General features: G+C 40.2%; 1 protein-coding gene across 1 annotated transcript in view; it reads right to left on the bottom strand.

The window, feature by feature from the left end:
* Window positions 1-25,766, bottom strand: part of BLNK (B cell linker) — a 99,700-nt gene that overhangs the window by 39,671 nt on the left and 34,263 nt on the right. Inside the window, exon 3 of the mRNA XM_086466797.1 lies at window positions 25,613-25,659. Within this exon, the coding sequence (XP_086322923.1) occupies window positions 25,613-25,659 (47 nt within the window). The remainder of the gene's footprint in view (window positions 1-25,612; window positions 25,660-25,766) is intronic.

Here is a 25,766-nt window from a genome sequence, read left to right as displayed (position 1 = left end):
TATTAATAGACTACTTCACTCAGTTGCCCTTGCATTAACCTTGAAAAATATATACTCATGTTTTTCATATTATTGCCTCAGGATGCATTATTTTAATTCTTTCTAAAGTATTTACTGTGTAGTATGTAATTTACACTGAGGTCATAAACCCATAGCATTGCATGTCTGGCTTTGCTTGCATCTGAAAAATGAGCCTGTTCAAACTGTATTATAACACGTTAGGATAAAGATGCTAACAGATTTTCCAAGCTACTTTTACCACTCAAGTCATTTTCTATGGATATCACAAATTTATTTACATGGTATGTGAAGTCCTTTTACAGTCTACCAAAAGTCTAAGATGGTTCCCTACAGCCAAATGAGAAAATACTGTCATTTTCAGCATTTGTTTTCCATCAGTTTTCCAATTCTCTTGTCTGCTGAGTGCATAAAACCAGTGATATTTGCTTTCTAAAAGAAATATTTGCTTATCTATCATATTGTAACATGGTTTAGGGTACTTAAGACTATAAAAGATGTTATATAAAACTAAAATCTGTTCTCTAATGCAGCAATCATTTTAAAAACCACATAAAATATTTAAGAAAAACTACGTAGTAAGCAGATATATTCTTTCTTTGCTAATAATCAGGAACTTGGAAGTCATCTGCAAAAGGTGATTCAGCCACCTGGAGATGGCTAAAAATTACTTTTAACTGATTCCTGCAGTCAAACTCCAGCTATGAAAGATGTAGTGTTGAGGCATTTCCATTAAATACATCAACTGGAGTGGGTCACAAGTTTCCCCTCACTGCAGTGTGCACTCAGTAATGTGCTACAGTGGAGAAGCACAGTTTAATCCTGAACTATACTGGTCCAACAAACTAAAAGGAAACATTCAAATTTTTTAAATGTCAAAAATTTCAGTTGCTGTAACGTTGTGAGTGTTAAGTAAAATTATCTGAACTCTACAAGTCGTCATTATTTCAGTTTCTGTTCTGCAGAAAACTGAAATTGTGCTGATAAGTACAAACAAAAGTTCTTTCTGTAGGATTGTTAGTGTCCAGTTTGCCATACCAAGCATGGGATTGTGATTAAATGATAAAGCTGTATAATCTCTATTTCCTCTAGCTTTCTGTCAGCTTAAACAGTTCATGAATCTCTCTCATTTCTGGACTTTGAAATGGAATGAGATATGAAATGCAAACTTCCCCAAATACTGCTGTAAAAATCCCTTCCTTCACCCCCAGTGTGACTTCTCCAGCCAAATCCTCCTGTTGCTTCAGCGTAGTACAGCTCACATGTGGAACGGTTCTGACCTGGGCTTTTAGACCGCTGAGCAGTGTACAAGTAACTGGGCATTTGCATAGCCTTTCCTCTGAAGTCTATATAACTAAAAAAGGGATGGCGTCCCGTTCTCTCATGGGGAGCATTCTCTAGCTTACTTCGAAATTCCAGTTTCTTTCCTGCTTGGGTTTATTTTTGTTCTTTTGTCTTGTTCAAGTCCATTGATGCAATAAACTATGTTAAAATTTGACTTGAAAAAACAGATTAAGTCTGTTTGTTACAATTAACTATTAACAGGAATTAGTAGAACTGCTGTAATAAAATATTTTCTTACAGTGCAAAACTAATGTTCAGGTATTCCCCATTCATTTTTTCAAAAGGTAAATATTTCCTATAATAAAATATCCTATACATAGAAGGTATCAGTTTACAGTTAAATATCATTTCAGTCCCAAATAAATTAATGTTCTGCTTATACATTTTCAAGAGGAAACAGTACCAGAAAATACTAAGTCTTTTCTTTATCAGAGGAGTTACAGTCAAGCTATCTCTATCAATAGAAAAGTAGTGAAGACCACGAACACCTTCAAATATGGTAGACAACTAACAGACATTCAGGTCTTAAGGAAACTCCTATTGATTTTAATAGAATTAGGACTTAAACCCTCCTGTCTAGGAAGGCATGTTAAAACAAAATATTGCAAATAAACTGACATACATGTCCAACCTGAGAAAAAAATCTAGTTGCTTTTTTTCACTCACTTTTCATTTGGGAGTCATGGTTGGAGACAGTGATTTTAAGGAGGTTTTTTTGGAGGGGAAGAACTGCTGCAAATTAATGAAGTCATCAGAAGTGAACATGAGACTGCTCTTGGAAAAGCCTGTTTGCAATCTGGAAGTTGTTGGCTGCATGACCTTAGGCAAGTGAAAGCATGTGGTACACTTGTGGTTCATGCCACGATTTGCCTGTTACTGCAGTGATGATGGTAGTGGTGCCTTTGCGAAGGACTTCGTGATACACAGCAGAGAGCCATTATTAGGGTTTGGAGTCATAATAAAAAAATGCAGCAAGTGTGAAGAGATGCTAGAACAGAGTCACATACAGCAGCTAGACATTATTTAAAGACCGGGAATCATAAGCTCATAGTCTAAGGAAGCTGAACCACAAAAGAGTCTGCAAGTTTAGTGTGGTATCTTTTGAGTTGTTAACCTCCTGTTACCCTTGTTGCCTACCACCCCTGATAAGTGCATCTATTTATGTATACATTTGCAGCATAAATTGTTTTACTGAAGTTCAGGCTGAAATCAAGGCACACTAGAGCCTCCCATGGCAGCATGGCTATCACTCATGTATTCACTCCACACTTTAAAAAAACATTCAAAGTACCAAATTACTTGTGTGTACCACATAAATTAATATATCTCATGATAAATAACCAAGCCTTGGAATTCATTTTTCCTGACTAGATAGAAGCAATTAGAACACACAATGTACTCTAAGGGAATACTTGTATAATACTGTGCATACCTTATAACAAACACTGTATGAAAGTAATACTGGGATTCCATGAAGTTCCAGCATTCCTATCCAACTGATATTAAAATTGTTTAGTGACTTAACTGCAAACAATATCCATACCACAACGTGGTAGTTAGAGGAGCACATAAGAACACTTGTAGTTCTTATTTTTGCAATAAACAAACAAATGGAGTACGTTAAGAATTCAGGTCTGACATAAGACTTGCTAATACAACAAAAAGCTAGCTCTGGTAGGTTCAAATATACCCATGGAGAATAGATGAGCTCTGCAAAACCACATAATACCTAGTTTTTCATCTCTACACTTAAAAAAAAAAAATCAAAAGCTCTACTCTCAGACACTGACTTAGCAGCGCTACTTTAATTTTTGCTGTTACAAAGCAGAAACTTTAAGAAAGCTGCCTTTAGAAAAATGTGAACTATAATTACACTAACAAAACTATGTTTGGTAGGAATATTTCTCAGCATTGCATCTTAGCATTTGGAGCAAGGTAGGTTTTTAACGTAACCATTTTGTTCATGCAATATTCTGTACAAACTCTGAACCATCTATGTCTTCCACGCAGACAGGAGGCTGTATTAGGAAGCCAACCACACTGTCAACAAGTCACAAAGCACAAGGGGGTATTTGGCTGTTTCAAAGAAGGAAGAAAAGGCTGCCGCCATGTTTTGCTTATCTCTTACTATGTTTGCACATCTCTCCTAAGTTTATACTATGAATATGTACTTGTGGAAAGTTCTGACTAAAGTTTTTTGAAATCCTGATACTGTGGTGAGACCATGTAGCCAAATATTCAGATTTCTGTCTACAGAGGTATTTTGACATGCTCAAATTGAAGTATGAATGTACTTCCACTGCATGTAGTGAGAATACACGTGTTTGAGAAATGTGTGCTCCTATGCTCCTTGCACAACCAGAGTGACTTAGCCATGAGGGGGAGAGAAAAAGTAGCTTTTAATACTTCCAGATAATACAGGAAGGCAGAACCACCTCCTCCTTTTCCTCATTTTACAGCAGTATTAAAACTTTGGACAAGATGAAGAGCATGAGCCTGTGTAAAGATGCTGCAGGGGTGTGATGGCTGCCTTTCTGGTTTAGGGCTTTTGAATCAGTTTTAACAATCAAGTTGTGGACCATTATAACCCTCATGTGTAGACCCTCTCTATATACTTAAAAGTAATCCTGCTTTATTTGCAAAGGTGCAGAAGATGCAGCCCAGATACAATTTTATCACAGCAGAGAGGGTGTGTTTTATTTCTTTACATACCAGTAACTCTCTTGATGGCATCAAAGCTTTCCATCATATCACTCAGCTTATTATCTTGAGACAGCTAGTTCAGACCAACGCTGAGCCCCTTTAGACCATTTTAGATTATTTAAGGTGATAAATTGCAGACAGTGAGGAAATTCACTGTCTTCTTCCCCCTGTCCATTGAGCCTTCCATGAAATTCTTACACGGGCTGTAGGATTCAGTCTGCGAGGCTTTTATTAGGTGTGCCTGGCTGAGGAATATAAGGGGCATTGCAGCTCTTCACGCACACACACACACCCCCGTCCAACTTTTCAACAGTATGGAAAGAGTGGTTATCAAGAAATGCCATTCCATCAAAACTAGCTTTACAAGGGTTTATTGTGATTTGCATGAAGGCTTCCAAATAGCTTATGAATTAATACCGAGTGCTTAAGTGTGAGTTATTTTAGGAAAACACACTTTTCAGTATCTCATTCTTATTTTTCAGGAGAAGAAAAAGTTTCTATGCTACTGTAATCTAAAACAGAACTTCTTTTAATCATTCAAAAAAGAAAAAAGTCATGATGGAAGAGCCTTGAGGTGCCAACTGCACCAGCACACCAAACAAGTCACACTAAAAATACTCCAGTAATGGTCAGCTTCTGCTTTTTCCCTCTCAAGCCCTGTATTTAACATTGTTCTTCACTTAGGAGCAGTTCCCATTTTCCAGTTCCCTCTATTCCACCAGTTCTTTCGAAGATATAAAATATTACAGAATTTAACTGCAAAAGCCATCTTCATAGGACACCCTGATTAACCTATTAAACAATTAATTAAATTTTTCGAATTTGTATAAGCCTCATAAGCCTTAGAGAATCAAAGACTGTTTTCTTACAGCTTTGAAAGCAGACACCCTAAAAACACTCTTCTTCTGGCCGCAGACGAAGGAGGCGCACATTTTGCTTTGAAATCTCTGTCCGGCGAGTCGCTCCAGACCTGTATTTGCCTCCCGCACTTCCCCGTACCGCCCTAGCGACCAGCAACAACTCCGTTTTACTCTCAAACTTCTGCCAACTTCCCAGTGCCTCAACGTCTCCCGGGCCCCCAAACTCCAGCCCGGAGAGCGGCTCCCCGACGCCCCTCCCCGACGCCTCTCCGCGCCCCACTCGCGGGGGAGAACGAGGGCGGACCGGACCCTACCTGAGCTTCTCCCCGGCCGGCACGGTCAGCTTGTTCAGCTTGTCCATGCTCCGCGCTGTCGCCGGGACGCGCCGCGCTCGTCCCGACCCGGCACCTGCCGCCGCTGCCGCGTCCTCCTGCCGGGCACGGCACCGGCAGCGGCAGCGGCCCGGCGCCCTCCTGCTGCCGCGACTCGGAGCGCGGCGGAAAGCCGACTGCCGGTAACACCTCCGCTGGGTTCGGCCGCGCCGGGCTGCTGAAGCCTCTCTCCGTCCCACCCGCAGGCGCTGTAGCAGAGGAGGGACTCGGTGCTCGGGGAGCCCGGCCCGGCCCGGCCCCGCTGCCCGCCCCCGTCCCGTCCCACCCGGCGGCGCGCACAGGTGGCTGCGGCACCGGGAGCCGAGGTGGAGCCTTCGGGAACGGAAACGCAAGGCCTGGCTGGCCCGCTCCTCCCTTGAGACCTTTCGGAGCGCCTCAGGGAAGCGCTGGCTTGGCCTTGCAGAGAGGTGAGCCGGCAGCTCCGATCCCCCCGTTTTAGCGCGGGTTGGGTCTGGGCGAGCTCCAGGGGGCCGTGGCAGGGCCAGGTGAGCCGCCGGCAGCTGCGTGGGCAGCCCCAGGTGACTGCAGGCTGCGGGGACCGGTGCAGGTGCTTGGCTCCCCTCTCCCTTCACCAGGGAGAAGACGTGCCAGGTAGCAACGCGCTGCTGTGGGAACTTTTCCCTTCCCAGGGGTTCTCCCGCAAAGCTAGAGAGAACCGTCCTGTTATCCTCATCCTTTTGAATATAACTGTAAGGAAATAAAAAATTTCCTCACCACTTCTTAAACTAAGGCAGGAGCAAGCCCTGATCCTTCCACAGACACAGGGCAAGGCCATTCCCACCCAAGGTGTGGGCAGCTGATCTGTGTTTTATGGCTCCGATACCTCCAAGCCTGGAATATTTTTGCTTAGTCTTGGGCTCAACCATTTCTTCCTCTTTAAAGCTGAACTTTATTGGTTGCTTCTGAGAGGCAATGTAAGCAGATATTAATGTTCAGCCTTTATCCTGAAGTGCTAATTAATTTGAGTTCTGCACCTTCAAAGGATGTCTCGTGGCTCCCTTTCTGTATCTTTGGCCTGTCTGCAGCTTAGTTTATAATCTAAGGCTGCTCTAGGCAGGAAACCTACTTGTTTTTTAAAAAAACATACATCTGCATCATATTAATATGTTTTGATAAGTACAATATGTTTTGAGGACATCCAAAGTTATTTCTTGGGGAGATTCTCATTGCCACTTAGGCTAGATTTTGACGTGGATGTTTCTCCTCTGCAGACTGCACTGACCAGAGCACTGGAACAGGCTGCCCAGAGGTTTGAAACCAGCCTGGATGCAGTCCTGTGCAAACTACTCTAGGTGAACCTGCTTTAGAAGGGGGGTTGGACTAGGTGATCTCCAGGGGTCCCTTACAACCTCTACCATTCTGTGATTCTGTGGTCTAATTTTTTCTTGTGAAAACGTAGTGGCAAAACAGACTTTCCTGGTTAGTGCAGATGACTCTGGGGAAACAGCCTGCCACGAGTTTTGTGTCTTTGATAACAGCAGTGCTCTGATCTTGGCATGGCTCACATTTTTGGTCTCTGAGATTTCAACATGGAAATCACGCGGTGTTTGCATACAGTATTTCTCTATGGAGGGCCCATAGTATCTTGTAAAGTTTGTGGGCTTTAAGGAATAGTGTAATAATGTTGAATGTCATTTACAACACAAAACTTTGTAATTCCACCCTGCATTGCATCTGGTTATGAACTGGACACCTTTGCAATTTTACTTTCTAAAAGTTAGTTTGAAAATCAAATTAATTTTGAATTAGTTAAAATGAACACTCTGGCAATGTGAAGTGGGTACAAATTAATTGCAGTGTCTCTTTACTTTTTGCTTATATCATCTTCCTGCTATATCTAAACATGTATCAGAATATGGGATTTGCTCAGTAGGCTCATGCAGTGGTTTCTCTTGCAAAACAACTGCCTCTTGCCTGACTGTCGCAGAAATCCCAGACCATTTCCCTCCGAGATCTTTGGCGGCCTGTCGTTTGTACTGCTGTGCTGGTTTCACCTTGTTTCTTCCTGATTCAACAGTTTACAGGAATAGTTTTAATGCTCTGCAGCACCCAGTGCAGAGGGCTTTCATGCCCGTCCTCGCAGTGCTGTCACCTGGCTGCTCCCGGCAAGGGGCTGCTGCTGCTGCCTCGCGCTCAGGGCAGTCTCCGAGTCCCCTGTGCTCAGGGCTCGGTGACAGCGTGGCTCACACAGTCTCTCATCCTTGTGATCTGCTGGCCCATGTGTTTGGGTAGCTGTGCAGTGAAACGGACTGGGGAAGGAGTCCACTACAGACGATGGAGCAAAAAGTCACAAAAAAGGTGTTTTATCTGCGTTGGTTCCTTGATTTTATTCAGTGCACAGATGTTCGTGAGGGTGCAGCATGCGGTGGGAGGAATAGGGTGTGTGACTGCTTAGACTGGTACTGCTGCCAAGAAGTTACTCCTAAGAAAGCCTCCATTGCACAAGACTTGTTCATGAGGTTTTGTGGCATCTGCTGTGAGGCCTGTCCACTGGTCATACCTCAGCCTGCTTGCTTCTTCCATGCCCACACACTGCCCAATACACACCCTGCTTCATTTTAGTGTCTACAAGCAGTTTGTAGCCAAAACTGTTTTTCTGCTACTCCATCAGGGCTTGTTTTTACCTGTCTGGAAAGCAGTACAAGGAAAGGAGGTAAATGCCAGTCCTCACAGCCCTGAACGCTTACACAGGGCATATTTTATTTCCCTTTATATCCCCTCCTCCCTCAACACACTGGCACTGGGAATTTTTCTTTGGGAGTAAAGAGTCCTGGCTAGAATCAGCAGAGGTCACTAGTACCAAGGGGTGTGGCCTAGGCTGGCTTTCTTTGCTCATGCAGAACATGGGCAAGGAATAAATTTGCCCCTTCCTCCCCTAAAAGCACATACAGGACCCAGTATCCCCCAGTTATCTTGAACCCAAGGCATTGCAGAGAGTGGTTTCTCCTGGCCACCTTGGGATATGCAGTTCCTGGGAAACCAATGGAGAGTCAAGTGCAGACAAAGTCCTGAAATTAAGAGAAGGAAGCCACCCTCCTCCAAAGGTCAAACAAAGCCTTCCTAGTTACAGTGAAATTCCTCCACTTCCCCATTTTAAATGTGAATGTGCATCAAAAACATCTGGATCTAAACAGTGTAGCTTCACCAGAAAATGAGTACAGCCCGCTTAGCTCTTTCTGGTCTGCTTCCAAATCAGCCTATCTGGCCATCTACCCTGGTGTTGAGTAAGCTTGGTTGGGTGCAACAAGGCAGGAAAACCACTAGAGAAAAACCTTAAATAAAGAACAACACACCCAAGCCCCTCCAAACAGCCTTAAGCCTTTTCTTTTTGGCAAGGAGGTGGTTTCAGAGTCCAAACTTCTGGCCCATATTGGGACTGATCCTGCCTGTGAACAAAAGGGTTTTTGTATAGTCCATATGGAGAGGAGCAAACCACAGTTTGCAGCTGGTAAGGAGGGCCATGCAGGCCTGCACCACAGGTAGGGCAGGTGAGCAGCAGCAGTTCCTCCATCCCTCTAGTGTTACTCATCACTCCAAACCAGTGTCTCTGGGGGCCTAGGCTGGAGGTGGGGTGTGAAGGTTTTACTAATCCCCACTCCAGGAAACACCCTGTCTTCCTCTTCAGGAGCCCCGGGAAGACCTGGAGGCAGTGGCAGGTTTGAGCCATGCAGTGAACATAACCTCATGCTATTTTTGTAGTTGCAACCCTAGAAACTGTCCCTCTTTGACCTAATATGCTCATCTGGAGAATGCCAAAGAGGAACTGGGATTTGTTATACCATGTGGGTGGCATCCTGACCTTAGTGGCGGCTAACACAAAACCCTCCTCCTCAACCACGAATGCTGTTCTTGGCAGAGGGGGATTTGTTTTGAGGGATGCCTGTGTCACCTTCATGCTCCCTGGCACATCTGGGGCCAATGGGGATGGTGTGGGATGTGTGGTCACTGGCTGGCAAGTGCTGCTGCCTGCTGAGGCACGGTCTGGCAGCCTGGACCAGCCAGCACCGCCCAGCTGAGGGACAGGTCCCAGGGGTGTGGGGCATAATGGTGTCCCAGGAGAATATATCTTGACATCTTGGATGAGGCTTTTTGCAGAGGTGTTCCCACAGTACTGGTCTTCTGGAGCATCATCGTTCAAGCCCTTTACCTAAATTGTATTTTCTTATCTAAAGTTTTAAGAACCCTCATTCACACGGACTCTGCCATTTTTGCGATTATGTGGATAGCCACTAACTTTATTTTCCTGGATATGGCTACAAAAGATACAGGATAAATTCCTGTCACTGTTACTTAACACAGGTAATGCAGGATTTGCCAGTAAATTCCCTTGGCAGGATGGTTCACAGAATATACATGCTCTTTTATTTTTGATGCTCACAGTGCCATTGAAATTTTGTAAAAGACCTTCTAAATGCTTGGACAGGTTTTCTAAATGCCACTGACTATTGCAATATTATTTCCTCATCACTGCAAGTGTTGTGGCTTAGTCTGGGTTTGTCTCTCTGATCCTCTCCCAATATGACTGTGTAATTCTTCATTTATGCTTATAAATAAAAATATTTTTAAAAGCAACTTCTTTATCTTTTATGTTAAGAAACTACAATTATTTTTCACCCCTCCACTGTTTTCTGCTATGTATTTCCTACTAGCTGATTCCTTGTACGTGCTGCCTCACTCTGGCAGCATGTTCAGGTTTCTATTTAAGATCTGTAAGGTCATTGGGGCACGGTCAAAACCAGACTTGGTGAAACAATCTCTGTCTGAGGCTGTGAGTATCCTACCTTCATTTGGTCAAAATTTGCTGCGAATTGCCAGATACTTCCTGCTTACTCAGGGCTCCAGTTTTCTATACCCTATTGTTAAGATCATTTATGGTTTGACTTTTCTTCTCTGAGTAGATGGAACACTCCTGTAGCACAGAAACAAGGGATCAGAAGACTTGCCTGAAGCATTTTAGCCCTTGGTAAGTGGTGTTCCTAGATCAGAACAGAGCCAATCATTGTAGAGAAACCATTAGACAAAATACAGAGTTTGACTGCTTTCATTGACAAGACTGATGGTTTTACTTGGCTGAAGGTTTCTCCCTGACTTCTTTGGTGACTGCTTTTTCTGATTTCCACTAAAATTAATGCTCTCTAGTTTCATACCTCCCAGTACATGGCTTGTATGATGGGTTTGGGTTTGTCAGAGATTCCTGCTGAAGCTACTAATATCACTAATAAACATATTACGATGTTATTCATATTCATATTACGCGTTATATAAAATATTGGCTGTACATATCTTCCTTTTAAATTCATAAGCTTTGATGCTAACACCTTTTTATGGAGACCATTCATGCCATTGGCTTCGTGTGGATTACAGATCATGACTATATTTAGCCTAGGGAACCTAGGGGCCTGTTTGAGTTCATGATGTGGGTTGGCGGCCAAAGCCACATCTTAACTGAATAGCGGGGTGAGGTTCAGTGATTGCAACAGCATCTGCCCATAGCCTCCTCTGCACGACAGGCAACCCCCAGGGAGGAGCTGTGGCGCACAGGAGGGGTGGGCAATCAAGCTGCAGCAGTGTGTGAAAGTCCAAGCCAGTGTATAGGTACAGCCTTGGCTCTTGGTTGCTGTTTCTGAACTTCTAGGATTTTGCATAGTTGAAATAAAAAGCAGAGAATTGTAAACAGTATCATGCAGTATAAAAATTTAGCAATGAGAAGGTGAATAAAAAGAACCACAAATAGATTAGTTTAAAACAATTTACAGTGAATCTTTCTGATGTTTATTTTTATTGTTAGTGCTTTGATGAGACAGTGCTGCATCAAAGGATCTCAGTGACTGATGCATGACTATTTCAAGAGGAAGCTATTTTTTACAGATTACATTAATGCTCATAGATACAGTCTAGTGCCTTCAGTGTATACAAACCAGCTGAGAAACCTGATTTGAAGCAATCGATTTGATAACCAGGTATCAATTTTATTCATAACATGACCGTATAAGACTTAGGTTTTCTTTCAGTCATGCTAGAAAACCCATTTCTTAACCCCTTCTCAATTAGCAAAATTTTGTCTGCAACATTAGTAGAGAAGATTGTGCCAAAATTTTTTCTTAAATGTACTCGGGAGTCAAGGATGCAACTGTTCTTTATAGGAAAGGATTCTTTAAAGGGACTTCATGTACAACCTGTCTTGCGAAGTAGTATTTTTTTGTTTTGACTTCCCCACGTCTGGGGAATGTGGGGAACCACAAGATATTGCACATTTTACTCTATAAAAGACAGCTTCATGAGCTTTTGCTTGGCTTTGATGAAAGAACAGCAATGTAAGCTCTCCTGAGCTACGTGTAAAATGATTGAGAATTCACTTCAAAATATCTGTCTGATTTCACTGTCTTGAGGTCATAACATTTCGCCTAGCTCAGAGGTACTTCTCCCTGCCTGTATCTACATGCTGTCTTAAATCTCTCTCAGACTCTGATAATTGCTTCAAAGAGAGTATTTATTTATACGTAAAGGTCTCTACTTAAAATTTGAGTCTACTGCTTGAGCTCTGACTTTGTGCTACTACTGGGATAGCACTAAAGGTGAGAGCTCCAACCATGGAAGCAGTGTAGTGTGAATGTAAATGTAGCCGGTCAGTGGCAGGAATTTGTCTTGATCAGTCTATGTTCACATGGAAGTCATTAAATGATTGCTTCAGTTCTGTTTTTCAGGGCTGTGAAAGTTTAGTGAAAATAGCCCAAATTGATACCACCTACATCTGAGCTGGAAAACAGCTCAAATTCATACTACCTGAATCTGAATTGGAATCTGTAGGCATGTTGCAGGCTGGAATTTTTCCTAAAGGCCTGATATTTTAAAGGATTTTCTATATATTTGATCTCTTCTGCTTCCAGAGTATCTGTAGGAAGATGTGTGAGCAATATGCTGTAGGGTTGAAGAGTAGAGGGAAACTGGAGGATTAGCAGTAGACTGTCACATGCTGCCCGGAAGGGTTTTGTGTTTGATCATTTGGGTCTAAATGCAAATTTGTGGGACTTGGTACCAGGTTAAAAGAGCACTCAAACTCTATTGTTTAAAACTATGCCAATTTAGACACAGTTTTGTTTCCCCTTGATTTCTATTTTGGTTGATGCGCTGCCTACTTAACTTACGGTTCAATGTCCCATAGCTGGTATCTGGAAACCGTGAGTTTATGGAACGTGATTTCTCATGACATTCTCTTTATTTACCTCTTACTGATTGCTATAAACAGGTGATACACTGCTGCTTCATGTTTAAAAGAATACATCTGTTTTTTCCAAGCATCACTTTCAGACTCTCACTAACTAGTCTGTTTCAGTGGATTTTATTCCATATCCAGGATGTGTATAAGCATTAAACTAGAAAACACTACTTGTACAGGAAAAATTACATGTGGGTATTTAGTTGTGTTTTAGCAGATGAGAGGAAGGTACTTTTCTGTCCCAAGTATTTTTAAATAATACTAATTTTCAGAAGTTTTAGTCCCTTCACTGTGGGCCTTAATGCCATAGTGGTAATTTTGGAAGACTCCTAGCAACATTAAGAAATCTTAAAACTTTAATCTGTTATCACTTTGGATACTAAATGACGTGTTCAAACTTGTACCTATAGTAATAGTAGTAGGAGATGCATTTGAAAATGCAACTCTAAATTTAATTGAAAGGGATTTGGGTTTGTCTTTAGGCTTACTGGAGGAAACAGGCCGCATGTGTAGGCATGTACTGCGGGGTTGGCAAAGATGTGAAAACAGTAAATTTACTAGGATTTTCTCATGAAGGGGCTTCTGAGCAAACTCATTTTAGCACCTGTGGAGAAAATGTGTTTTATTTCTCTGGGGACAAACTCACTATGTAAAAAGCTGCACTTCTGCTTTTCAGTTTTGTCATCTGTTCCGCATGCACACAGAAACATGAAATTTGATCCTTCAGACAAATTATTTGATGTTAAACTGAAAGTGTTTGAGGTCAGATTGCCTTGCAGGCAGTGACCTGTGTTGGAGCCAACCAACAGCTACAGTGACTCAAGCACAGGGCCACTGCTTGGTCTGCAAATCTTGTCCCCTTCCAGCAGTGACTGCAATGGAGATACACCTAACTGGCCTGATCCTAACTGCAGAAGGGATAGCATAGGAGCACAGGCTTCTTTGCAGACTGGCAAGCCTCTCTTGTTTCTGACTTTTCTGCAGGGCTTGTATATCCTGCTCTCCTTCCTCCTCATCTCTTGCTGCAACGAGGTTAAATCTTGGACAAGTTTGCTTCCCTGTCTGTCCTCCTGTTTGGGATGTGGATTTACCCTGGAGCGTACCCAAGAGGCCTTAGTAGAAGTGCTTAGCAGAGTGGGTTATTTGGCCTTGGCACTGAGAGTGAGACTTGCATGGGGCAGAGGAGGATGGGGGAGAAGCGTTTTGTGTCCTTTCTTTCTGCATGTGCCTACTGAGCATCAGTCAGAGTTCAGACACAGACAGTGAATAGTCTAAATATGTTTGTGTCCCTGCTGATAAAACTGCTGTGTATACTCACACAAAAGGTTGCACACAGTTTTAAAATTTCAAAATGGAAGGGATGTCTTAAAATGAGGTTATTTTTGTATAGCACTGATACTGTTTAGATGTATCATGATGCCTTCAGTACCTTCAAAATGCTGAAAAACTAATAGTTTTTAAACCGCTTTTTTCCTGCACTGTATGTAATACATACAGCCAAGGAAAATAGTTGATGCACCTTTTGTCTGGCACAATTTGGTAATCTGCACTGCTTCACTGACCATAACATTTGCGGTCTGAGTATTTCCCTGTTGTTGCTTAGGAACAGGAAAAATACTTTTGTCTGTAGTCTTTTCTGTTTTCATGTGTTTCCATCTTCTTAAGACTGCTCTGTTCTGTTTCTTGGATAACTGGAATTGCCTAACACTATGTTCTGGGAGCAGAAATGTCACCTAACAGAAGTTCTGGAAGTCCTTTTTACACAAAGGTATAGTGGGTTTGAAACACTGCCTTCAAAAAGAACTAAACAGTGAAGTGATCAAGGAGATGGGGGACTTTCTAAAGAAAGAAATTATTATCTTATTAAATTAAAAAAGAAGCAAACTATTATTTGAAGTAATAACAAGATAACATTATGACCAAAGGTCTATATGGCTGTGAAACGAGGTAGTTTCCTAGACTACTCTCTTCTGTGTAGAAAAATTGCTCAGACTTGTATTTGTAGCCACGAAATTTTTCTGTTGTTTAAGACTGCAAATTTTGTGAACTGTTGCAAAGGATATATTTGCACAGTTGGTAACTTTAATTGCATTAAGACTACAAAACTGTGGCAGATGGAGTGTCACGCTATATCAGAGTGGGTTATTTTTTGTATATCCTATTTTGAAGCATTTATTGCTGTAGTATGGCATTTAAAATAGTTATTTCATAAGTTTGTGGTCATAACAGCCTGCATCTTTCTACTCTCAGAGTATATTGGAGAAAAAAAATCCACATTTAGTATCAAACACTGGGTTTCAGAATAACTCTTTTTACTTTTTTTGTCATCCCTTCAGATTTCAGACACAAAGGGAACTCAAGGAGAAGTGAAAGAAGAAAGAAAATTTGATAGAAATCTACATGTAAAGAAATGCATATATGTAAATTTGAATATTCATTGTATTGCAGTAGCACATAGTAGTCTTATAAACAATTATCCATTTTCATTATATGTTGTTCTAATAGAGAACAAGAAGAAGGTCACTGCAGTGAGGAAATTACAATCTAAAATATTTTTGGATTAAAGAAAGTATGTGACTAGTAGTTTAGAAATTATATACGTAGATGATAGTCTTACCAGATATTTGACTTCTGGACACTAGTGGATTTTACCAACATCTGCAGGATGGACTTGAGTATTGTCCTATTTGTTATTGCCACAATAATGTTGAGTCAAGAGTATGTTTATAAACAGACTGATGAGCGAAGACTAGATTGCTCTGTACTATTTGTAATTTGAAAATGTTGACAAGGCATATAATATATGTATAGCTTTTGCTATAAAATGTTCGTGTTAGTTAGCAAATAGGAAGAAAATAGTGATACAATAGGGTCTTCCAGGGAAAAATTATTGGGTTTTAAGGTTTATCTTCCTTAAGTTTTGTGCTTTCTTTCAGACTTAAGCCTTCCTCGTGATCAGTTAACTTTCACCATTCTGTTCACAGGAGAATTTCCCCTTTTATGAAAAAGACTCCTCAAAGTATCATGAGCTTTTAAAGAAATTAGAGATTTCTATTATTATTCTTATTCCTGGTGGAACTGATACCACCACACTTTCCTGAATCAAAGTTCACAGTGTGAATTTGTTTGTTTCAGCAGGGTCCATTGGGGTGTTATACCAGCTCAGCGAGTGATGTACTGTTCAGACACATGCATATGGAGGCACCCACCCACACCCGTATGCTCATTCTTATCTTCTTTAGGCACCTGATGCAGGCTAATGTCACAAATGTCATATGAATTAGACCTTTGATCTGACCCAGGATTGCTTTACTTTAAGTAAGCCAATACTTAAGAATATTAGAGTAAGCAGAAATACCATAATAATGGAGCAAAATATTGAGCTCTGTATAGAATAAATTCTAAGCCCACCCAGGTATCTGCTGGAGCTACGCTGTGGGGCTGTGTTTCAAAATGTCCTTGGTGCATTGCTTGTGAATGAATAGCACTTCAAATCTGTAAAGGAAGTGGGGCTTTCCCAGAAACTGGTATTTCATCCCGTTGAGTTTGCAAGGTACATGACAAGTATAGATATATGATGCTATGTTGGTTTTGACTTTGGCCAGTTCTGGACCATTTACGTCTTTAATCCTGAAGAATTTTTTCCCGTTATTCATTGTGGTTAACAGAGGATCTGATACTATATTCACCTTGACGGTGGTAGAGAAGTGTTGCTGGAAAGACATCATGTGTAAGGGCTCTGTTCTGTAATCTGAAATTACCTACATTTGTTATTTTCCATTGTTTTCTTAGAGCCATGTTTTGTTCTTTTGTTGTTGTTGTTGTTCTGTTCTGTTTTTAAAACTGAAAACAAATAAAGTACCAATGTGGTGGAGGTGTATCATACATGTTTAGTACTGCTTTTGGTTAAAAGCTGCAATTGTTGAAATTTTGGGTTCATGTGTAATTTCCAATAAATCCCTGGAAAGGGATTAGCTATCAGATTAGCAATCTTACGTGTAAGATTGTAGAGGTGAATCATACTTCCATTTCTTTAAAAAGACAAAATAATGATACGAAATATTTGACTTTGAATTTTTTTTTCAGAGTATATTTAGATCTATTTTTGGACTATATGTGGACCCATCTAGTTATGAATAATTTCTTAAACATTATTTGTACCAGGAATATAGCTGGTAGTTCAAACTGACATTTCAAGCAATACAAACAATCCTTTTACTTCTGTGACCTTGAACTGTAATATCTATTCATTAAAGCATCAGCATGGATATACCTTATATTCCCATGTATTTCTTCACAGTATTTTTGCTTGAGCCAGAGGAATAAAGTAAGGAAGATATATACTGATAAAGGTAATTAATTATATCTGCCAGAATAGGGATTTAGAAAAGGATCTGATTACTTTTATGACATGTATGGTAAGGCAAATTAACTGAAATGGTAAGATATTTTTAGGTTATTTTCTGTATTCTGTGAGTTTTGTAAAATAATAAAAAGCTGTGAAACTGGGTAGTGAGGAACTAAATAGGAGAAATGACAGAGCTGTGGTAGCAGGTGTTTGGGGAAACTGTAGTGCCAGAATTGTGACAAAGAAACTGAGACTTAATGCTCTGTCAAGGATAGCATTGGAGAGTACCTAAAATGTGCAATGGCAGTGGGTAGAGAAGAATGGAAAACAGGAAAGCTAGTATAAGAACTGTAGAATAGATAAAATCTCTTTTTTTTTTTCCCATCAGAACTCTTGACTGTTAGGAACAGAAGGAGATTGTCAGGCTTTGAAAAATGAGGCATGGCTTGTGGAAGAATAAAAGAAAATATTTTTTAAAACGGATTAGACAGTACTGTTCCATTATGAGTTTTAACAGCAGTCTCAGCCCAGACCAAGACAGCTTTGGGCAGGGAGACTGAACTGCCTCCCTACGCTGGAGAATATTGTTTCAGCCCTCTGTCCTCCAGAAGGTTGATAAAATAACCTGTGAGAAGAGGTCTGAGTAGTCCTAGACTGTAACATGCCGTAAGGAAGCTGCATATACTGCTGTTAGCGTGGCAAGAGATTAGCCATAGTCTGACCTGAAAACACTTCACCTCTTCAAGAATTCAGAGCATATCTGGATTTTACTTCTAAGAATTGTAAACAAACATCAAGATTGTAAAGTCAAAATATGTCTACACTGTGTGGTAGAGCACGGTGCCAGAGCTGGTGACAACTGATCAGTCTCTGGAACAAGACGTAGCAGAGCTGCACCTTGAGACAAGGCATTTCAGATCACCTGCAGCATCCAGTAGTGCAGCCTTCTTGCCTCTGGCAACTGAGCAACTCCTGTGCTTGGTGCTAGCTCCTCAGTCCCTACACTGCACCCACTGCAAGTGTACAGGTGCTCGGAAGCACTGAAAATTAGAGAAAACTGGCATGGAAGTTGCCTGTGACACTTTAATTTCATAAATATGTGCATTATGATACTGTCTGTATTTAGGTGGTTACAGATGATCTGTCCAGAGAGGCTCTCTGATGCTCTGAATCATGTGTTGAAAAATGTTACTACCATCCTTCGTGTAGCTATGAACAAGTACCATCATGCCGGTGTCCATGGTGTTACTAAGGTAGTTCTACATTCCATACATTGTTGCTCTTGGAAAAGGAGTTTGTGAGGAAGGTGCTAGTAAAGAGGTATTTATTTGCATTCTGAATGCAATTTCTGCATTTGGTGCAGATCTTTGAAATATATATTTTTAGCAAATTTATTAATTTTATAGCTTGCCACCTGAAGCTGTGTGCAGGCTGTTGGGTTTCAGGTCTCGAATGCTGTTGCACAAAGGGCTGCTGTGGCATTCCTACCAACAGCACTTCATCTTTTGCCAGGCCAGCTGTGCTGAACATCCTCTCCTGAAGCTGTTTCAAGTGACTAGTTGCTACAGCAGCGTCTGGCTTGCAGCTGCAAGAGGCCCTCCTGCCACAGACCCTTAACTTCTTGCAGCTCATCTTGTAACTTCTTTACCCTGCTTGTCTAGCTGACCTCATTTTTAAGCACTGTGGTTTTCATGGCTTAGTATCTTATCTCAGCTGTTTACCTGTTTTCTTCTCATTTCTGAATTCAAGAAAGTCTGAATGAAAGGGTTTAATACTTTCCTTCATTATCTTAAAAATACTGCACAGACCGCCTGCCATCACAGCACAAATATATGAACTAATGAATGAAGCTCTGCATGCTTATACAAAAGAAAGAGAGATTATGTTTTCACTTGTTTTCACAGAGACTAGTCTAAAGCAAGAAGAATTAAATGTCTGCCCTGCAGAGAGCATAAGTATGTGTTGATAACATGCTGTAAATTAAATATTGTATTTCTTTCAAAAACTAAGAGGACTCCAGTTTGGAGACGTGGAGCAAAATGAGCCAAGTCATCTGCTCTGTTTTCTGCCCGGTGTGTACTTGAGCTGGGGCACGTGGAATTCTGCTAAAATGAGAATATAAATTAATAACCCTTCACACATCATTGCTTGAATGAACCAGAAGTTATTTTCTTCTGAGTTTTGATTCCCAGGTGCAGCACTTTCTGACTACCAAATATGATTTTCTAAAAGGGAAGAAAGACCAGTGAATCGAAACTACAACAACCTTGTCTCTGTGGTCTGACTACAGCCATGTAATAGAGAAAAGGAAAGCGCGTCAACTGATAGGGTGAAGGAGAAAGATTCTGTACAGGCATATGATGATGCTGAAGAACAGGTTTGTGATTTGGGCAACAGCTTTCATTTCTGGTTCTGCTTCTGGCTTTCTGTACAAACATAAGCAGGTCATGTGTCTAAAAAAGGTGACTTGTTTCTTTGATTTTTGGTACTCAACTTGAGTTGCTCCATGACTGATGTTCTATTGTTATTTGGGCTGGTCTAGAGTACTAACAAAGATAAAGGTTTCTACTTTCACTAAAAGTTAGTGAGATTAAGCTGACTGTTACAGACCTGGCTCTCCCTACAGCTTGACCAGTATATGCTTTTTTTCTCAGAGGCTGATCCACTCTTGCTCTTCAAAGCAGGTTAATAGACATCTAGTATTACTTAGCACTGGTCTGTCACACTGTTATCAAAGAGTCTGTGATTTATTTTGCTTAACATCCCTAAAAATGAGCATAATGTTTCCAATATTAAAGAAACATTTCTATAATTACACTGCTAACACCCTCCCCACCCCCGCAAATGGCATTCTATAGGTGGCTGAGCATGGTAGGGTACCATGAAAGGAGATTGGGAAAGATTCTAAAATTTTCTGATTTAGAACTTGTCCTGAACAAAGAGTAATGGAAAATCATGGGGCTGAAGAAGAGGAGGAGACTCTGGAGACAGTTCCAGATTTGTACTGATTTGTATATTATATATACAGACATAAACTGTCTAAGACTGAAACCTCTACACCTCTTTCTGTGTTTTCGTAACTGGGATAGGGAAGATAAAACGTGGCATGGAAGATACTCAGCCAACTTAGAACTGGTTTCCATTGCAGGCGTCAAGGGTGTTTGGAAGGAAAAATTGGGATTTCCTCTAACATCTTCGTATCTATCAACTGGTATTTCAACCGTTTTGAGAGTGGGGTTATTTTCAGTAAGAAAGGATGGGAAAAAGGACAAAATTATTTTGTTTCATTGAGTTTCTGGATGCAATTTTCATAAAAATTGAAAAAAACCCTTTAACTCTGACAATGTATCTGTAACCCTGAGGCACTCTTTCTACTCAGCCCAGGGGCAGGAATATAGTCCACAGAACCACAAGAACTAAAACATTGCCAAGCTAGTTTCCACTTTATCTACAGCTGCAATACTGCAGCATGGTAACAGCTGAACTGCCACCATTGCTGTTTGGAAAGCAGTAAGACCCCAGAAAATATCTGGATATTGGGACTTGATCAGAAAATAGAAACTTGTATATCTTGTGTGTTTTCGTATATTTTCAACTTTTGAGAGAACTGTATTGCTACTCTTTGTACTAGCTTTTTCAAAGATTGAATGCTGTTTTATTTACAATCTCTAGTGACTTCTTGTATACAGATCTCTGTTTTCTCTATATAACCTCTGCCAAATGTAGTTTCTAGCTACATCTTTATTTTTGGTAACAAAGACAGGCTTGTAATCATGCTTATTTCTTCTCAACTTTCCTTAGTATATTTATACAACTGCAGTTGAAGAAATTGTTTAGTGAGAAAGGCCATTGAAGTAGGGGCCTTAGTTTGCTTAAAATAGCCTTCATTTAAAGTTTTAAGGGATGCTGCAACAGGTAAGGCTGCTGCCTATGTACTGCATCTCTGAGTTTGTCTTAATTATGAACTATAAGCAGATGGTGGGCTGACAGGAGACAAGTTGCTCATGACCTAAAAGCCATACTGCACAGAACTGAAAATAAGGTGATAGACATTGCTCTTCAGCTGAACATATTGCTGGCTTGACTGGCTTCTATATTGGATTTGGTTTTCATCCCACCTAGAACAGAACACCATTCATGTAATTACACCTTGCATCTCCCTGTCCGGTTTAGAAAGACGATTTGTTTGAAAATGTCTTCTGTGTGGTTGCAGTCATAGGACAATGTGATGTACAGGACTAGTTTCTTTCTTGTACAATTTTTTTTATGCATTATTTTCAATATAAAATGATAGATAAAATAAAAATTCAGTATTTATCTGTGGAAAAGTATCTGGACTTAAATAGTGGACAGCGTATTTTACCAAGATAGACTATCATAAATTTTTGACAAATCTCAAAAATATGGCAAAGCTTGGAAATTTGGATTGGATTTCCTTGTTACTAAGAAAAATGCCCAATTATAGATTCATAGTATTGGAATGTGTCTGTCTGTGTTTGCCTGACTAAGTGCTTCTTTTGACATGGAGCCGAGATGGGGAAGGTGCTATGATTAAACTGTAGTCTCAGGTTCAAATCCATGTGGTCTATGGTGGTGCCACAAGGCTTTTAACGTTGTGATCTCTCCGTTCTTTCATTGTTAAGCTTCGGCAGAACACTTCAAAAATTATTTCAGAATACCAGTTTTGCCTGGTTTTATATCCAAGATAGCACAGTGAACAGTATAGTTACAAGAGCAGAAGTAAGCTTCCTAGAAGCACTCGGGACAAAACATGCTCCTGAGGTGTCATTGCAAAAGTCTCAATTGCTCATGGCAGAATGGAAGAGAAACTGCTGTAATGCAAGTGTCTGTTGCCCCCTTTCTGCTGCAGGAGTGTAATATTGTCTGCTGCTGAGAAGGAGGCAAGATGGTGTTGCTTTGCTGAGCAACTATTTCCTAGAGCCTTCTGTGAACAGGAGAATATCCAGACTTAATTCTAATCAGCAGGCAATGGCTGCCTCTGTAAATACTTGATGCCTGAATAGACTTTCGTAATAGCCTTTCTATGCTAAAAATGGAATATCATTTCTTAAGGAAACAGTCTAATTCTCATAGAAATCGCCTTGACTTTTTTAGTATTTTTATTAGGATTTGTCTTTGGTTAGGCAAAATAATCCACTGAAATAAAAACATAAGAGCAAGAAATCAAAATATTTCAAAGTGAAAGTGAAAGTATTGTGTTGCACACCCTACATTTAATTAACTAATAATGCTGATGTAATTCCCCCCTCCAAACAGGATTACAAAATTTTCTACATGTGAAATTTGAATGTCATTGTAGTCTTAGAAATCTACTGATGTATTTCTTGACTTCTCTTTTATTCTTAATTTTAACTATTGCCTTCACAGCAGTGAGAATTGGAAGATGTTTATTTCAAGACAAGGAGATCAAATGCTGCCCACACCATAATTAAACAAAGCTTGTATTTATGTGTTCCTTATCACAGCTCACTTATTATCCAGGATCTTCCATAACTGCATGTTGCTACACACAGATGGTAAACTCAAGACTTGACATCTCCTATCTGATTTGTGGGTGAAGATTTCTCATTTACCTAGCAACCCAATACAGCCAGAACAGGCTTCTGAATTTCCATGTGATAGAGAACATTGATTTTGTGATGAAAGATTCTAGTCCTGATTTTGGAAAACAGTCCCCAGAGCTCATGATTGGAGAGTAAAATTTATTCTGGGCTTGGTTTGGCATGAATTTCTAATCACGTTAGCTATAAAGAAGGCCTTTTAATTTCGTGGTCCCTGGGAAAGTGAAACTTGAGTAAGCTGAAAGCATTGTGAAACAACTTCCGTATAAACGTCTGATACTGTGAGTCTTGGACTATCTACACTGAGGTGATTGAGCTGTAACTACATTTCTTTCTCGCAATGTGATTCCAAATTATGGATGTTTATAATTAAGTTATAGGTTATGTGCCAGTTTTGCTGTATACAGTTATAAATACCAATTGTATTTGCACTGTTTATTAAAATGTTAAGTAAAGATAGCAAGACAGCATGTTTGGAAAGCACTTAAGTTCCAGTATTCTGAAATAGCTTGATATGAAATTGGTTTTGATATCTGCACTCTCTTAAAGGGTGCTCCTGAATGTAGTGTGGTGTTCTATATAGATTCTTTCAGGCATAGCTTTTAATGCTGAATAAATGAGTCCATGACTGTAGTCTGCCATGTTGGAGACTTCTCTGATGGGAAGTATCTGGAAGGTGCTGTTGTACTGCCATTCTTGAGAGCAAACTTGTTCAGTGTTTTAGGTGACCCCGGGCTTTCAGGGTGAGAGTGAGTCTGCTGTGTGGAGTGAAAAATACAATGGTGCTTCTGCAGGAGGAAGGGCTTTAAGCAAAGCTCAGGATTTCAACATGATGTCAGGACTGTTGAAAACATATAAACCTGTGAGAGCCGTCTGTTGCACAACCCTGGGAGCCACATCCAGAAAGCGTTGGACTAGTGCCTCAGTACTCTGCTGTCCTGTGTTTGGAGGCAGCACGTCTCTTCTGTTATTGCTTTGGGAAGTGAGGAAGGAATCTTTCATTACTGCATTTCACAGATAGGATAGGGCACTAATAGAGATTGCATCTTGATAATTTCACTACTGTATTCAGTAGCTGCTCAGAAGCAATCAAGGTAGACCTGTGGCTTTAAGTGTTGATGAGAACTAGTTTACATGAGGCTGTCATTAGGCTGTCAAAGCCAATGCTAAGTGAAATAGAAGAATACGATAAGAGTCTTCATGAAAAGTGTAGTGCAAAAAAAGTTTATTTCAGAGTATCAAAACAGAATTACTACAATAAACTCTTCCCAGAGAATACATTTTGTCTTTTTTGCTCCTGTTATCTTTTCCCCCTTAGAGAACAGGTGTAGTATTACTAGAGGGAAAGAGCCTTCCATTGAGTTAGTGGAGGTATTTGGTGCAGAAGTCAGGGAATCATACCTGTGCATAGTTGCAGATTGCTCCTGGTACATCTGTGATGGGATTTCCTAGCAAAATGTAGAATAACTGCATGGTTTAGTTCACAGAGCGTTTATAGCTTTTTAGACTGAAAATCTTACTTTGGAAAAGAAGAACACCAAGTGTTACACTAGTGAGAACTAGAATGGGAAAGGCAAAGAGCTTTAGATGGTGGCATGTCAGGGGACCTAGCTTCTGTCTAATGAAGGTCCATGAAGAAACTTTTGTAACAGGCAGAGACCTGAAGCACTGGCCACTGCCAGGAGAAAGACAGGCTTTTGGTCTCACCTTGTCTGGCGATTACTATTTTTCTGTTTATCTATCCTTAGTATTTTGATCCATTGGGGATTACCTGCTGTATGAACAGGTTTGAACAGGCTCATTCATCTGGCTTAGGTGGATCAATGTAGACCTTTCCCAGTTAAGACATGCAGACTGAGTGCTAGAAACTCAAGCAATTTCTGCAATAGCAAGTGGTAAGGTGTAAAAGCAACAGATTTTAGAGTGAAAGTTGGTGCTAGGGATGTGACATTCACACTGTGCATTTCAGGAGTTTTACTACTTTGGATTTGATCTACTCTGGTTTTCTGTTTTAACTTGACAACAGACTTCATATTACAGAACATCTTTGTTATTCCATATACAGTTTGGAATTCCTAAGCTTGAATGCCCACATCAGTAGAAGTGCAACTTTTGGTCTCAGTTAATAGATTTTTCTTTGCCCCAGTATTGTAGTGGATCAGATTCATGTATTTCACAGAAGGAGAGATCACATCCTTGGTTAACTTTATATTCATGCTCTCTACGTTTTCTCTCAAAATGATGTCCCGTTAGACTTAATTACTTTGCAAGAAATTCCTTTGATATTGTACTTACTCATCTAGTTAGTTATTAAATCAAACCCAGAAGAATATTAACTTATGCTCTCATCAAACTGTTATCAATAGGAATGGGATTTTAGTGGGTAAAGATGCCTCCAAGTTCCTCCAATTTCTTATCAATAGAGTGGCATTCAAAAACAGTTCTGGTTTGGTAAATAAATATAATGTTTTCCCAGCTACAGAAAAAAAAAAAAAAGCTACATGGAATGATAATAACCGTTAGGTGAAGCAGAGCAACTCACTCCGTATTAAACTGAGCTCTTTGTTTCATTGACTTACGGAGAAAACTCCCTAATATTAATTTTGTGCAGTAATACAGGAGAAATAATACACCTGAATATTAAAGATATCCTTCTAAATATCACAAATTACATGAAGACATTTCCTAACTGTTATACCTGTATTTGCTTATTCAGTATTCCATTTAAATTCTATTTAAATTACTTTCAACATAGCACTTTGTTAATCTGATCACTTAAATTGATCCCTAAACAGCCGATGAACCAATTCTGAAAATTTGGCCTCATAAAATATACAAATAAAGAGCTTTTGTATTCTAGAAGTTGAACTTGTACTTTTCCTGGTATTAAGATGGTCTGTATTCTGAGCAAGAATATCACCCAGCAGCTGGTGCAGAAGGAACTTTCTTGTCAGCTGATCTGAACCACAGTTCTTGTAAACCTTCCAGGGTCCTAATCCTGAGGAAGTTCCACCCACATCAATTAATGCCCTTCACATGAGCAGAAGGTTTCAATTCTCATTTTTCCTTATTTATTGACAGAGAAACAGTCAGAGTACAATGGAGTATTAGTCATTTAGTGGAGAAGCAGAAAATAATAAGAAACTTACGGCTGGTGCATTATTTTGAATCGGCTCAGCTCGTAATCTGACACATTCTGAAAAGAGAGAAAACAGGTTTTGTTTTTTAAATAAAGATCAACTTAATCAAGATCAATCCATTAAGTGAATTAAGAAAAGACCTAAAAAATAGTTTTTAGTTTTG

Source organism: Leptosomus discolor, chromosome 6 (assembly GCF_034619465.1).
Source record: "Leptosomus discolor isolate bLepDis1 chromosome 6, bLepDis1.hap2, whole genome shotgun sequence".
Lineage (NCBI taxonomy): Eukaryota > Metazoa > Chordata > Aves > Leptosomiformes > Leptosomidae > Leptosomus > Leptosomus discolor.
Note: the sequence above shows the minus strand (reverse complement) of the source record. Positions and strands in the feature narration are given on the sequence as shown.